At 40.5% G+C, this 16795-nt stretch overlaps 1 protein-coding gene across 1 annotated transcript; it reads left to right on the top strand.

Moving 5' to 3' along the window:
- Positions 1–11595: 11595 nt before the first annotated feature.
- Positions 11596–14814, top strand: LOC102206368 (prostaglandin E2 receptor EP4 subtype-like). Its single transcript, XM_005730254.2, has 2 exons — positions 11596–12651; positions 13898–14814. The coding sequence occupies exons 1-2, from the start codon at positions 11839–11841 to the stop codon at positions 14243–14245; spliced, it is 1161 nt and encodes a 386-aa protein (XP_005730311.1). The 5' UTR covers positions 11596–11838; the 3' UTR covers positions 14246–14814.
- Positions 14815–16795: the final 1981 nt, after the last annotated feature.

Consider the following 16795-nt stretch of genomic DNA (forward strand, 5'->3'; position numbering starts at 1 on the left):
GTGTGCCAACCTGACTTCTGTACAGCTCATGGTCCCAACCCCATTGAGAAGGCAAGAAATTCCCCAAATGAACCCTGATGAGGCACACCTGTGAAGGGAAAACTACTTTCAATTGACTACATCATGAAGCTCACTGAGAGAAAGCCAGGGGTTTGCAGCGCTGTCACCAAAGCAAAGGGTGGCTACTTTGAGGAATCTAAAATATAAAACATATTTAGATTTATTCATCATTTTTTTCTTTGCTACATAATTCCATACCTGTTGCTTCATATATTTGATGTCTTCAGTTTGTATCTACAATACAGACAGCAGAAAAATTAGGGACAATCTATTAAATGAGAAGGTGTGACCAAATTGGTAGTGCGTGCAATTCAAAAAGATTTACACCTCCTGCTGGCTCGCAGCCATGGTCTCTCCCAGATTAAAGGTCAGCGGCTGAACTGATGAATATAGGTTAAGTTCCCTTAAACCTTCTATTACTCCATTCTTACCTGGTTTACTTAAGGCATGCACAGAAATACGTCATAATACTGCAGGAGTGTTGCTATTCACACCACCGCAGCCCTATTAAAGTCAGTGTTATTTCCCCAACACTTAATCTTGTTATCACAAAAGTCAGAATAATGAATTCCAGACACAGCACAGTGTTACTCTGTCAGGGAACAGAAAAACAGCAGTTCCAGCATTTCTTCTCCCAACCGATTTGCAAAAATCCAATGAGTTGGGTCTGTATTTTAATAATGGAGTCTTTGATAAAATAACAAAATGAAAATGCCATATGACTGAGATTTATCAAAACATCTGTTTAACACCTGTTTGATGTGGTGAAATTTTATGCAGCTGTAGTGGAGTCTCTAAAATCTCCACTGGGGGGGAGGAATTCTTATCAAGCGAATTTTAAATGTTTCAGTGCTTTAGTGTATGACCAAGTGGCAACCCTGTGGGGCAAAACATTTAAGGCAACACAATGGTGCCAAAAGCAACAGGCCACTTGAGACGGCCTCCAGAAAGCAAGCCAGTCTCTACAGATGCCTTATTAAAAGTTCTCTAACTATAAATGGACTGGTTCTTGTATAGCATGTTTTTACTCTACTTGAGCACTCAAACCATTTTACACAACATGCCTCCTTCACCTAAGCACTTTTCCCCCCCCCCTAAGTGCTTTTAAATAAAAAAGAAACATTCACACTGAGATGAACACATTGGATTGCAACATGAGTTTCAATTGGCATACAGACTTGAGCAGCCAGTAATGGAACAGCGCACCTTCCCATTTATAGATGACTTATTACCTTACAGCACCAGGCACCAAGCGGGCTCTGATTCAAGTACCAGGTCAGACCCTGCTTAGCTCTCGATATTAGACGAGATCGTACTTGCTGAGGGTGATATGACTGCAAGCCGTGGTTGTAGCCATGGTTGCATATTGTTAGAAAAATGGTTTTAGTCTCTGTAGGCACTTACGCAAAATTATATTTAGGCATAAAGTTTTCAGGGGAGTGGCTGCTTCAGGGAACCAGTGTACTAACACAGGATGCCGATACCTGCACGCTGTGCAGAATTTACACTATACAGTCGTGCTTGTAGTCCTCCAAAAATACAACAGCACGTTAAACATCGGTGACACTGTACATACGAGAAATGATGATAGTGTGAGGGAAATGGCTAACCCTCCTCTGAGCCTGGTTCTGCTGGAGGTTTCCTGTTAAAAAGGAGGTTTTCCTTCCCACTGTCGCCAAGTGTTTGCTCATAGAGAGTTTTCTCTGTATTATTGTTGGTTCTTTACACACTTTACACTTTTGACAGTGCACTATAAAACATACACAACATAACAGTGTAACACCTCAGAGGTTTTTACTCCATTTTTGGGAAGTTAAGTTCTGGTTTTGCTGTTTTGGTTCCAGAAAATTGACATGAGGATGAACTTCAGAATCAAGTCTATACCATGGGTACTAATACAGTGGCTACTGCCACTTTTTATCTACAGTCTATTTCTTGACCAAACGCACTAAGCCAATGTGGAGAACAAGACCAATTCATAACTGCTGAAAGCCAATGTGTTGCCATGTTGACTTTACCAAGCAGTGCTCTGCTTAACAGCACACTTAGTAGTCTGGACAGCACAAAAGTTTCTCTAAGTAATTATGTCTTGCAGACTGCATCACTTCATGTTTGTTCGCTACTGGATCACAGTTTTTAATCTCATATATTAAAAGAAGACGTCTAAATTTTTCAACAGACGTAGGAGCTGCCCTCCATTGACAAAAGTGTGTTGGCGCGTAAATTACAAGCCACAGTTACGCATTACATAGCTACAATGCCCAACTGAGCACTGTATGACTTATATACTCTGAATTGTGTCTTGACCTTTATATAAAAATAAAACACAAAAAACATTTGTTTGGCTCATTGCTGGGAAGTGACACAGTAAAACCTCTGTGGTATTCTTTAAAGTTGATCACATCAGTAGAAATGTGCTGGAAAACTGGCTGGGGTTTTCTGGAGATTGAAAGACAACAGGGATTTGCTTTTTTGATTAAGCTATCATCTCAAAAAATATCTTTCAAACAGCCCAACAAGAATTAAATAGAACCACATTTATGGATTCTCATCCTCATCTGCTGCTCTATGGTGGATGTTTCCTAACTACATTGTTCATCATGAATGTCTTCATGTGGTGTCGCTCTCATCGAAGCATGCAAAGATTAAGGAAGAAATTAATCATGTTCATTAAATACATCATAGTGGTTATAACTGGATGATGTGTCACAGAGAGGCTGAAAGAAATATGAGCTGCAGAGAGATTAAAAGGGAGTTTTCTTTGTTATATAAATGTAAGCGAGATGGAGTAAAGCTACAGAAACAACATGTGCTTTTGCAAAAGTTGTTTTTTTTTTCAGTTGAAATTGCTTCACATGTGGGTCAAGGTGGTTTTTCATTGGAATTGATGAATAGAGGAGTAATGTTTGCGGTCAGTTTGGTGTCATAAGTCTTTATTTAATTAATAAATAAAGAATTATATGTATATGTCATTAAGTATGTATATACTTAATGGCTTGCTTTGATAGACTCCATGTCACGGCAAGGTTACGCCGGTGTGTTTGTGAAACGGACCCAAAAAGGACACACAGGAGAAATGAACTGGTGTTTTTTAACAAAAAGCGAGTCTGATACAAAAAAACCAGAAAAACAAGGTGCGGTGAAACTAAACTGAAATCTACACTGGGAAAAACCATGACTATCTATGAAGACAATGAAAAGAGACAAGAACATGAAACTGAACAGGAACGTGCAACAACGTAAAATGAAATAATTCAAACTTGAACAGTGGGAATCAAAAACGCGGACTTGACATGAAAACAAACAGACGACCCGACAAGGAACAAAAGGAGACACAGGACTTAAATACACATCAGAACAAGCCCCTAAAAAAGTCAGTGATCACGCTCAAGCTCTCCTGGTTTTTGTTACCACTATTCATCTGCAGCAAGTTTTAAAGCTTAGTTTTTAAAACCTTATGCTGTAACTACAGCCCAGCCCATGCAGCAGTATATTAATGACTAACCTCATATTGATTAATTGATTGATTGATTGTACATTTACAGCATCCTGCCACGCAATTGCATTTGTTCCTAACCTCCTAACCATCGGGAACCCTCACGTTAACTTTTTTCAAGTGGAAAAAGTTGTCGTTCACCCTCTAGCTTCACTTTGGTTATATTATGGTAACCATAGCTGTGTAGGTAGCCATCATTATATACCAGCTAGCCCAACTGCAGTAACCCGACAAATGTCACTGCTGTTTAGTTTTATGTCTTCATTTATGTCAGAAGTGATAGCAAAGCTGTAGTTAATTTTTATTTTATTTTTTTTAGAAATCTCTCAGTCAGAACATGGTATATTATATTTAAATAAAAACTAGCAAGCTAACTCCCTGCTAATTAAACTTCATAAACTCTTTTTCGTGTATGCCTGGATGTTAGACTTAATTGTTACACCTGGTAGAGCAGCAACGCTGATCATTTTATTAAAAATGAAAGAATTTATTCTAGGCATGGCCAAGTGGCAGAAGGCTTTCACTTGGGTGGTCTCAGAATGTCATCTCTGCTTTTTGAGGATGAAGTGGTTCTGTTGGTTTCATCAGATGATGAAGCTCGCACTGGAACGGTTCGCAGCTGAGTGTGAAGCCGAGTGTGAAGCTACCCGGCCCCAGATAAGCGGAAGAAGATGGATGGATGGAAGGAATTTAGACAGTTTGTAACTCTCATTGATGCTGCAGTGTTCGTTTGAATTTGGGACCTGAAGCCTAGTTTGGACCCGGAAACGGCTAATGATGGAACACATGACAGACTGGGGAGACACGAAACACAAGGAGGGACACATGAGAACAGATAAGGGACGGCACGGGCATAACTAAAAGAAAAAACACTGAGGACAAGACAAACTACATAGAGGACAGGGAAAAGACTCATAAACCAGGAGACACAGGTGAAAGAAAACTAAAACAAAACTCAACTAAATCCTAACTACTAATAACAACACAAGAACTTATCATATTTTCAATATAATATAAGAAATCACAAATCTAAAATAAACTCAAAAAGCTGGGTCACATACCCAGCCCCTGTCACTGCAGCAATCATGAACGTTAAGGGGATAAGCTGAATAGATTTGGTGTGCACATATCAGGATAAAGTACACGTTTGGTTGCAATGTTATAGTATTGTGCAAAAGTTCTGAGTTTGCCCTCATTTCTGTGTATTTTGCTTTCAAAGAGTCAGACTTTGTAGTATTTTTCAAAAATTGGTCTTTGGAAATAAATAATTAAATTAATGAATAATTAATGAATAATTAATAATTAAGTACATTCTCCGGGATTTCTGAAGATCTGTTTCTGCTTATTTAATCATTTCAGTCCAGTTCTTGTACCTGACCATTCAAGCCACGTAACACTTCTACACTACTATTCAAAGAGCCCATTTAAGTTATATTTTTAAGCACTTTGTTACTAGCACCTTGTCACAATAGCACATCATGTATGAAGAAGAAATGATGGACTAAATGTTTCTTAATAATAGGGAGAAATTCAGCAAAGACCTGACACAGGAGTTAAGACCTTCATTTGGACCCTCAGTTGATCCATCCACTGTTCACTGTCGCCAAGACAGGTGCAACGGTGTCCTTACAAGGTAAGGACGTCAAGAGAGGTACAACAGCGAGTGTTTACATCCATCTGTAAAACATGGTGGCGGTTTGGAGCTGTATTTCAGGCACTGCTGTTTCAGAGCTTGTCAAAATTTATGGAATTATAAATGCCGAAAAAGTACCTTCAGATTTTGATCCGCGATGCAATACCATCTGGAAAACAAGTGATTGGCAACAGCTTCATTTTTCAACATGACAAAGATCTCAAACACACTGCCACTGCAGTGGATTGGCCTCCCCAGACCTCAAACTTCCCCATTGTCTGGAATCATCCTGACAGAGAATGAAACAAAAGACTATATATCCCAGAAACACGCCCCTATTCTTCTTCTGAAGATTTTTTTCTTTCATAATTTCTTAAAGGTTTTCTTTTTTTTCTTTGAAACTTCACACTAACAAGCAAACAAGTAATAATATAATAGTATAATTGATTAATTGATTAAAAAGAAACAAAAACAGAAAAAACTGCAGTTTCAGGTTTTGTGGGATTTAGCTAAAAAGTAAAAGTGAAGTTAGTTTAAAACAAACTGTAAAGGTAAAACTGACATTGTGTAAGAGAACAGTGCAAACTGCAGTAATACAAAGTGTGTACACTATAAAGCTAGGAAATAACCTGAAGTAACTGTTTTCTGTATGACTTGAGCAGTCTCTTACATCTATGTGGAGGAATTTTCACCGACTTTATAAAGCCGCTCCAGTTCATGAGAATTGGGGACGTTCATTTATGCACAGCATTTCATTTGAATAGGTTATTACAACATCTCGATTTGTTTCCCCCCCTCTCCGCTCTGGTGCACTTGTATTGTTGGGATTGTTATCCTATTGCGAGATCTGATTTCAGCTCAGCTTCCGCTCTCAGACTAGAAGGTTAGGTTAATACGTTTTTGGAAAATGTATTTTCTGCACCAGAGGGTGTTTAACTAACAGTTTAGCAGCTACAACCATTCATATACAAAGTCTGACGTTTTCAGAGGATGAAACATAATAAGCTAAGATCATTTAAAATATAATGACTGTTCTTAATACTTTGATGAAAATCCTTTGCAGTCAGTGACTCTGCACATGACATCACCCCTGGACATGTTGTGTTTCCTCCCTTGACAAGCTCTGCGAGTCCTCCACTGGAGCTGGTTTCAGTTGCCGCTTGTTTGTGGGTCTCTCTGCCTCCAGCTTTGTATTTAATAACTGAAAATCTGCTCCATTGGATTCAGATCAGGTGACTGACTATTTCTTTGCCCTGAGAAACTCTTATCAGTACTCTTGGGGTCAATATCAGTTTACGGTGTGAAGCGCTGTCTGATCGGACGAATCTGCTCGCGGATGTTCCACCATTGTGCACTCATCTCAGATTGCTGAGGCTCTCCTAAAGTGTTTTCTGTTTCTCTGATACGTTTATTTTGTTTTTCCAGCCTAATATTATCACCATCCTTCAAAATCTCTGTGGACCTTATTTTGGGCAATTTCAGTAAAATGCTATCAAATTCAGGTTCAACACAATGCCAGACCCTCCTTTTGACTCCTTAACTTGTCAGGCAATAACAAAGGAACATGTTTCATGTAGCCGGTCAAGAGTCGAATTTACTTACTGAGCCTCTGAAAACAGGAAAGCGTGTATAAAAACTGGATGTAATGTTCCTAAAAAGTTATTGCAATGCTTTTATTAAACCCCTTGAATTAAAGCTGAAAGTCTGCACTTCAGTCACATCTGTATTATTTTTTTCTAATTCACTGAAAATGCACTGCAGCGGTGTACGAAGATGAAAATGAAAAAACTAACTGTAACTATCTGGATAACCACTCTGTCCACGTTATGGGCAGCTTTCCCCCAGTTACAGTCACAGAATTTTATATTACATTAATAAATGCTCTCCTTTTTATCCTACATCCTGTAGAGACTGACAGCCATACCTCGGCGGTCGCTTAAACATCACCACTGCATGAGCTCATATTAGGAGTATGAATGCCTTTGCTTTCCTGTTATTCTTCCATCGTTTATTTAGAACACAATACTTCAGCTAACTTCATATGTCCGTGGGGGCTGTGATTTTGTTTTCCTTGATTCCCTGATATTTATTTTATTTTTTTATTTTTTGTTACCGTGGCTAACTTAATCTAATGCTTATGTTATGCTCATGCTTATGCAAGGCTTGACCTTAACTCTGAATTCCTTTGTGCTTTCGGGGACCCAGGAGATAATCTTGACTCACTTCCAGGAAACAGCAGAGTTCAATTCTCCTCAGTTTCCCTCCCCTATAAAATCCCCAAACGCCTTTTACACCAAATACTTTGTGGGGCTTGATGAAACTATCACTTGGAATTCATTTGTTGCTGTTAGTGAGTTTACCAGCCACAATGTCCCGTGGGTCGTGTTTAGACTCGCTGGCATCTCAAATAATCAGCTGTAACTTTTGCCTTAAATCTACATATTTATAACTGTGGCACAGTGGGGTGAGTGCTGTGTTCTCATGCCTGTTAAACTCCACAAAGGAGTAGGAGTGAGGAGGGTCCAGATTTAGAAAGGGTCAGACTAAACAGATATAAGACAACAACAATTTGAAGCTAGATGCACACTTCCTGTCTGCTCCTAAAGTGAGAAAAAAAGAAAAGAAAACAAAACATTTTTTTTAAATAAAGAAAACCTTGGGATAAAACCTTTCTTATGTAAAAAAAAAAAGTTAGTTAGAAGTTAGTTTTGAATCCAACACACAGATTCCGGCAACAGGAAGATCCAAAGAACTCAAAGACGCCTAATTCTGGATTATTCTTTAGTCCGTTGAGTGGACTGAATAAAATGTCAAGACTTTAATACAGACTTTGGAGACGTGTTCATACTAAAATCTGATTATTTTGGATATTCAAGGGAGTATTTATTAAAAAAGAAAACACCTGTCCTGTGTGTCTGCGTAGGTCATCGGTCATAGGTAATCTTAGAAGGTGACTGGGCTTCTTTAAGTTTGTACTCGGTGCATCAACACCTGTATTGCTGTAGATGTGCAGACGTCACCAACATGGCAACAAATGACCACCACACAAGTTCAGTGTTTGATAAACTGCTAAAAATCTCATGAAAATGTCTTCATAATGACTTTTATGTACAGTGCACGTCTTGAACCAACCCTCATTTCTTTATATTTTGCTAGCAAGAATCAATGCAGCGATTTAATGAAACGTGCAAACATACATGAAATTACAGCACCACCTCTATTCTTCAGCACAGCCTGAACTCTCTCAGACAAGCTTTCTCGCAGTTTCTTGTGATGTAGTCTTCAGGAATAGTTCTTTACTTTCAAAGCTGTTCTTTGGATGTTGGCTGCCTTTTGTTCTGTTTTATTGCGTTTGGGGTGTGTTTTTAATCTGGCATACCTGATGAAATCAAATCTGATGAAGCTTCGGTGAACAGAAGATAACTTTAAGATACTGTTCATCTGTTCTAGCTTTTGGGCATTCTTTTATGGACACACTCCAAAGCTTGCTGAAATATTCCTGAACAACACTGTAGAAATAAAAGTACCATTTTCATTCCTGTCACACTTATCTTTGTTTTTGTAGATTCAACAAAAGAAACAGGCATACGTGACGGACTACTAATAACAAAGTGCCTAAAGATATAATTTCAACTAGTTCTTTGTTAAGTTGTCTGTTATTGTAGACACAACACTGCCTCATGCCAGTGTTGTGTGTAGTGTAGGTGACTTTTTATGCTGGAATGATTCATAGGTCAGTATTAAGTGGCTTAAAAAAACACAGTGATTCCTCTGAAATGGTCATGCTTACCGACTGGACTGAAAATGAGTGAAAAAGCAGCCAATGTCCAAAGAAAAAGCTTGAAGACCCTTCAGAAAGTCTTATTTTTTCTTAAATACAAGAAAGTTGGAAGAAAAATATGAACAAATGTGTGGTGGCTCAAGACTTTTGCACAAGGCTGGATTTTTTTGTGCTGTTTCCTTACACGGTGAAGTCACAGACACTTTTATAGTGCCAGACCACAGCTGAGACCACAGACAGAGATAATACATTTTAAGTGCATTTACAATAAATGCATTAACTTTACAGCATTCGAGAAGTCTATAAACCACTGACGTCTTAAATATCCCGTGATTCACTGTAGACTGAGCAACATTGCATCTGCTCTTGGAGTTTCCAGGCTTTGGCATCTCTTAAGTGTCTTTGTTTTTCCAGTCTGCCAGCTCCTTTCTGTCTGCATGAGCAGGCATGAGCAGCAGCAGTTTACCTCTCAGAGAGGTGTTTTGTTTTGTCTTTTAAGGTCGCCTGCTGACAGAGACCCCCTCTCCGCTGCTCCTCACTGTAAACATAAGTCACACTGTAATGAATGTGTGACGGCTGGAGAGTCGGAGCAGGCTAAGTGCAATGACGTCCCGGGTGTTCTTGCTGTCTGTCGGGGCTCTGCTCTTCCTCACTACCATTTACAATAACTTCTGTTTGGGACAGAGGTGCGTGCTGCACCCAGAGGTTCATCACTGGGAAAACGGCACCCTCAGAAACCCTATGGAACAAATGATAGACAAAAGCTTTTCCACTTGATGTAATGTTCCCGCTCATATAATTTCTTCCACTGCTGAGCAAAGAAAAAGCATCACACACAAACAGAAACGTTATTAATTTGTTTGAGTTAAAAAAGAAAAAAGAAAAATAGGAAGTACTACAGATGTGTAGTTAATTTGCTTGGGATTTGTAAGTTCTGATGTTGTTTATTACATCTGCAATTTCTGGAATGAATTAGACCACATGTGGAAATCCAAGCCACCCATTTCTAGTTAAGAAATACTCCTCAGAGAAAGATGATGACATTTCATGGAAAACAATTGCAGTCAACGTGCTCTTATTTTAATAGCTTTCTGTGGCTGATAGTAGTTGGTGTCCAAAATGTATGGGACTTTAATCATCACTGAATATGAACCAACAAAATGGCAATGCATTTGTACAGAGTACAGTATTTATGCTTACACTCATGCACTGGACTGTTTTATGTGGTTGGCCACATACGACGCACTTTGATGTTAAGTGAGCCAGACCTGTGAAACTCCCCTTCCTGTCACTCTAAAGACAGTTAACTACACATTTACGATCCCTGAGATATTTTTTATATAAGAAACAAAAAGTGCAGTTTCAACAGTAAATCTTTTTCTAAATGACTTAAACAGCATGAAGAAATAAATGTGTAAAATTACAGAGAACATATTTATTTTTTCACGCTGCCACCATTTCTTTCATTTACTACAGAATAACAGAAAAGGGCAACATGGTGCTGCAGCACTATGGCCTCACGGCAACAAGGTCCTGTGTTCGACTCCACCATCTGGCTCGATGGCTCTCCACCATGTTTGAGTGGGTAGTCTGGTTTCCTCCGACAGTCCAAAGACATGCAGTTAGTGGGGTTAGGTTAAGTGAATATGATAAAAATTGCCCATAGGAGGGAATGTGAGTGTCTCTGTGTTGATCTGTCCCGGGTGTACTCCGCTTCTTGCCCTGTAAAAGTCCTGATAGGCTCCAGCCAACCTGTGACCCTGATAAGGATAAGTGGAACAAAAAAAGTTCTGTAAAAGAAAGACAAAACAGAAATTTCTATAGTAAATAAAAAGGTAAAGTAAATAAATAACAGAAACGTTTCTGTCATTTAATTATTGATTCGTTACTTTATTACTTTAGTGTATTATGATTGCCAGTGGGAGAGATATTTATTAAAAGCTGTAAAACGTATGAAAATACTGACAAAAGTTCAAAACTTAAGCCCATCATTCACTATTTTTAAAGCCATCCATGGGGCCAAATTGGAGTCCTTGCTGGGCCAATTCTGGCCACCAGGCCTCATATTTGACACCCCCACTATAAACGATTTTTAGTATTAAGTTACTTTAGCAAAAGGTTTACAGTAATATGCGTGGATTATTAAAGACAAAAGGTTTGGAGTACCATGCTCGTAAACATATGTTGCATTTCTTTCATTTAAATATCCATCATCCATCCATCCATTATCAATTAACCTCACATTCATAAAAACAAACGTACAGTGTTTGGGTGGGGCACACTTTAAACGTGTAATTGGCATTTAAATTTTATTTTATTGGAATGTCTTCAAACTGAAAACTTTTCAACAGTGTTATTGGAAGCGGCTATAGGCACAGTTATCATATTTAACTTTACTGTTTGTTTTTGCGCGCATCGAACGCACATCACTTAATCTAGCAGTTGCCTCAAACCTTTAGATCTTTGTTTGTAACCAAATGTGACTCATATCTAACACAGAAAATTCCGCTGAAGTCTCATCTGTGACACTGTCGTCTCTTTACCCCCTTGTTCAGTTCACTTCCTGACAGACATCACTGACGGCTCACTGACAAATGAGAAAGGGAACGGAAATCCTATCCATCACTTCTGTCAGACTGCTGAATGCTTCAGTATATTAGAGACAACCCACCACTTTGCCCACAACTATGCGCCACGACCTCTCGGTAACTTCTGGATTACTGGAAAGCAGAGGGGATGAGACTACCAGAGAACATGCCCCTGCTGAGTCATTATCTTTTCTTGCAGTAGGCTGAAGAGGAACTGCGCTTCCAAACCCACAACACACCACAGGTAGCGTCTGTAACTAAGGCTATCTCGTGGATAGAAATGGAAAGCTCAAACTCTACGCACGGACCTTATTCAATAAACGAGACCACGACTCAGAATTCACAAACAGACCGTGTCGAGAAATCAATCAATTTACCGATTTTTATGTTTGCTGGAGGCGCCGTTGGGAATTTAATTGCAATAATCGTTCTTTCGGTATCAAGACAGCAGCGCAAATCTTCAGCTTTCTACACGCTGGTGTGCGGGCTGGCGGTGACGGACCTGCTGGGCACCTGCCTGGCCAGTCCGATAACTATAGCCAACTACCTTAACCCCAATGTGCTGTTGGACCAACATGTCTGCGAGTTTCAGTCCTTTTTGTTGCTGTTTTTCGGTTTGACCGGACTCAGCATCATATGCACCATGGCAGCAGAGCGATACCTGGCCATATGCTGCCCGTACACCTACCAGCGGTGGGGAGTGGACCGACGCTTCGCGCAGAAGCTTCTGCTCTTCATCTACATCAGTCACATCTTCTTTTGCTGCCTCCCAATGATGGGCATGGCGAATAGCAAACTGCAGCCGTCCGAAACCTGGTGCTTCATCGACTGGAGGAAACACGACCCCGTGTCCACCACCTACTCCGTCCTGTACAGCGTCGTTAGCCTGCTGCTGATCCTCGGCACCATCCTGCTGAACCTGGCGGTGTGCGGCGCGCTGCTGATGATGCGCCAGAGGGTCGTGCAGCTGCCCGTCACCAGAGGCAGCGTCCGCGAAAGGTGGAGAGCTCTGTCCTCGGCCGCAGAGACTCAAATGATCGCGGTGCTGGTGATGACTTCTGTGGTGGTCCTGGCCTGCTCAGCCCCACTAGTGGTAAGAGAAGTCTTTAATTAACGAGTGGTGCGCAGAGAAACGTTGGTGTAACACTGCCTGGCACTTATAAACACGAGGATTACCAGTATTGTACTGATTAGTATCGACACAGCAGTGCGAAACATGCATTTTAACGTCGTTAGCTTTAATTAAAACTGGCCAAAAATAATTTTACCTACTTTCCATCTTATTTTTCCTCCGATGCACGCAGTTAGCCTGAATTTCACAGGCAACAACTGCCTGTGAAATAACGAGGAACTACTTAAATCTGTAAAAGGACCTAAAAGTGGACGAACGTAGTGCTTGATTTGCTCAGTTTGCTTGATTCCAGCAAATATGTTCAGTACGTTCAGCATCAGATACTCCAGAAGTTCAACCTAATATAATTGGATAAATATATATCCCACACGCACACAACAATATGTATCATTAAAATGACTACAACTGAAAACTTCTGGTGACAGTTTAGCAGGGCTACCTTCACATTTTAGGCATTTAACTTGCATGCCAGTTCATTAAATATTCTTGTATATTTGATGAATATAATCTATATTGTTTTCTAAAGTCCAGTCATTACCTGGTCACAGTGGTTAGCACTGTTCCCTCACACCAATAAATTCCCGAGTTTGAAGCCTTTCTGTGTGGAGTTTGCTTATTTTGCCTGTGTACTGTGGTATTAAGGCTTCCTCCCACAGTCCAAAGACAGGAGGTTAGGTTCATTCTAAACTGCCTATAGGTGTGATTGTGAATGGTTGTCTGCAACAGGCTGGTTACTGGTGCAGGGTGTAATCTGCCTTTAATTGGATAAAATGTGATCATTTCTCTTCACCTCATACAGGGACTTTATATTTTGACTTTTCAGAAAAGCCATGAAGTGTTTACACTGTGTTAAACAATGTGGATTTTATTGTGTTAGAAAATAAAGTCCCTGTCTCCAGAACAGACTTTATTAGTCATTTTCTGCTCAAAGCTAACGTTTATTTTTTATACTTACAATGTCCAGCTAAACCCAAATAGCAGAAATTAATAATGCAACAGCTTGCAAAATATTTGTAACCAGAGGTGTAGTCTACATGAGGACAGCGCCTTAATGTTGAGTTTGCTCATTCAATCCAGGAATCCAGGAATTTGATTTGATTTGACAAACTTTTCTTTTTTAAGATGACAAAACAGGAAATCTTTCTGCTTATGAGCTGTTAACAGTCTAAAGAAATATATTATAACAGCTCCTTTCTTCTGTTTTAAGGTTCGTGTGTTTGCAAACTGCTTCAGTGATGAAAAAAACTTCAAAGCAGACCTGGCTGCCATCAGGATAGCCTCAGTTAACCCCATCCTTGACCCCTGGATCTACATCCTCCTCAGGAAGTCCCTGTTCCGCCGGTTCCTCGGTTTATCCAGGCGAGGCAGCAGCAGCCGCAGCAGCTCCCCTCCTTTAACGCAAACCACCCTATTTACTACCAGCATTGTGAAGGACAGCAGCGTGTTCACCCAGCTGATGTGCAACGCCAGCATCATCACTCAGCTGCCCGCTACTGTCACATTCACTCCGCGCGACACGGAGAGAGCCTCCAGCAGACTTGACTCTGCTGAGTGAGCACATATTTGACACCGATGAATGTTTGCTGCGTTATGGTGGCATGAAGAGCTTCACACGCGACTCTCTCTCAGAGCCGCTGATGATGAAGACGTGGTGGGCCCACAGCACGGAGGGATCCCCAGAGCTCCTGGAGGATTATTTATTGACTGAAAGAGTTGTGTGTCACGGGGCTGACAAGAAAAGAGAAACAATGTTTGATTGAGTTGTTGTTACTGAAGTGCAATGATAGATCGAGCCTTTCCATTCTGTCCAACCTCCCCTTGTGGCTTCCGCCTAGCTGAGACACTCTTTCGCTAGATGAATGTCATCTCTCATGGGGCTCACCTCCACCTTTCCCCTTCCACCTTCCTCCAGATGTCTCTGACAGTGCCAAAGAGCCATCAGATGGTTCTTGTGATGGACAGGATCGTCCCTCAGCTCCAACAGTGTTTATGGAAAACTCCCCGATGGTTTGTGTGGGTTTCGTTATTTCTTTTTCATCAAGAGAAACATATGAAATTAATAGAGCACTGACCAAAATATGCTGATGGCTGTTTGTAATAAAGACTCATGTTTGCACTAGAAAATCAGTCAACTGTCTTTGTCCTGGAATGAAATCATGGGCGCAGAAAGAGCCAAGTGAAATAGTGAGAGGTCACATCAACAGGTCACATCAACAAAGAAAAAGTACATAGGATGAAAGAGAAGCAAAAAACCACATCCACTTTATCTCTTTCTTTATGACAAATACATTGAAAACAAAACTAAAAAACCCCACCAGGCCAAAAAACAAACGCAGGGAAATCAGGTCATTAGTCATTGTGTGTAGGCAGCTAAGCTCTAAAACACTTTCGCCTTAATGCTAACAGTCTGCACTCCTGTGTAGAGGAACACTAAAGAGCTGTCACTGGTGGCTAACTGAGGCTGCCAGCATCCATCATAACATGGAAAGAGGAGAAAGTGAGCTCCGTGTGCCCAACAAAGACACGCTGCAGATGTGCGTCCTCCTCTGAAAGATCACGTGGAGCCACATAAAAGAAACTTGTGCCTGTTGTTACCATACCGACTTCTTGTAAACACAGTCTGGTGTAAACAAACATGACAGCGTACACTCGGAGCTTCAAGTAAATCATTCAGTTCTACTTAAAAGTGCTGACATTTGTGCTGCATTATTAATTTGTGCCCACTAGGGGGAACTAACTGACATTTTTTAAAATATATCATCAACATGTGGTTTTGCCTTTGGCAAACTGGGAGATAAATAAGGTTTTAGCTCCTAATCAAATACCAAATTGCCATTTTATTCATCACCACTTTGTATATTACCTGCACAACAGTGGCAGAGATACTGGAAAGTTTTTAAGTGAAGAAGCACACATTTGAGGCCAGGAAGAAACATACATGACAGAACAGAGCAACTGAAATGTCATGTTAGATTTATACACGCTCTCCTGAAATTAAGCGCTGCACACACATAATCAAGATACTTGGACCTGATACTTGAAACTGTGCATCAACAGGGAAGAAAGGTGATTTAAGGGACGTTAATCGTGTTTCAGAAACTGCTGATCCGCTGGGATTTTCCTGCACAAAGATTTAAAACATCCAGTCAAGGGAGTTTAAAACAGAGGTCAAAGGAGAACAGATGTTTTGAGATGACCAAGGTTGTAGAAGAACATGTCTGAATGGAAAATTGCTGAACCCTGAGGCAGATTTTATACAGCAGCGGGACAACAGGAGACTGGAAATACATTACCTCAGGGGTGGGCAATTCCAGGCCCAGAGGGCCGGTGTCCCTGCAGGTTTTAGATGTGTCCTTGAACCAACACAGCTGATTTAAATGGCTAAATTAGCTCCTGCAGTTCTCCAGAGGCCTGGTAATGAACTAATCATGTGATTCAGGTGTGTTGACCCAAGGTGAGATCTAAAACCTGCAGGACACCGGCCCTCAGGGCCTGGAATCGCCCACCCCTGCATTACCTGGTCTGATGAATCCCAATTTCTGCTGCAGTATTTGGATGGACGGGTCAGATTTAGGCATCAAAAACACAAAAGCATGGAATCATCCCGCTTGTATCAGTGGTTCAGGCTGCTGGTAGTCTAATGATCTCAGTGCACTTTGACCCCAGGAAAACCCACTGAGCATCGCTTAAACGCCACTCCCTATCCAAGTATCGTTGCCGACAGTGTCCATCCCTTCACGAGTACAGTGTACGCTTCAGAGGATAAAAATCTCAAATCGTCTCATACTGGTCTCTTGAACATGACCGCGAGTTCACGGATTCACCAGATCTCAATCCAACAGAGCATCTTTGGGATGCGGTTTCATACCATGAATAATATATTTCCCTATAACACTTTAAGCAATAGATGGTAATCCTTAACTGCAAGACACATTATCAATATTTAAACCTTATTAGAAAGAAACCTTTTTACTGCAGAGGTATTTTAAGAATATTTGGCTGCTAACACTTTTACTATACTGGGATTTTTATTCATACTATTCATTATTCATACTTCTTTTATCAAACATTTATCAGTTAAGAGAACACGCAAACATTTTCAGTC

Source organism: Pundamilia nyererei, unplaced genomic scaffold (assembly GCF_000239375.1).
Source record: "Pundamilia nyererei isolate P.nyererei 1_Seehausen unplaced genomic scaffold, PunNye1.0 scaffold00036, whole genome shotgun sequence".
NCBI classification, from domain to species: Eukaryota; Metazoa; Chordata; class Actinopteri; order Cichliformes; family Cichlidae; genus Pundamilia; species Pundamilia nyererei.

Bases quoted from the DNA above. Each gene is read 5' to 3' on its own strand.
- LOC102206368 (XM_005730254.2), top strand. From the start codon at position 11,839: ATGGAAAGCTCAAACTCTACGCACGGACCTTATTCAATAAACGAGACC. The intron at 12,652-13,897 runs GTAAGAGAAGTC...TTCTGTTTTAAG, and splicing joins CCTGCTCAGCCCCACTAGTG to GTTCGTGTGTTTGCAAACTG.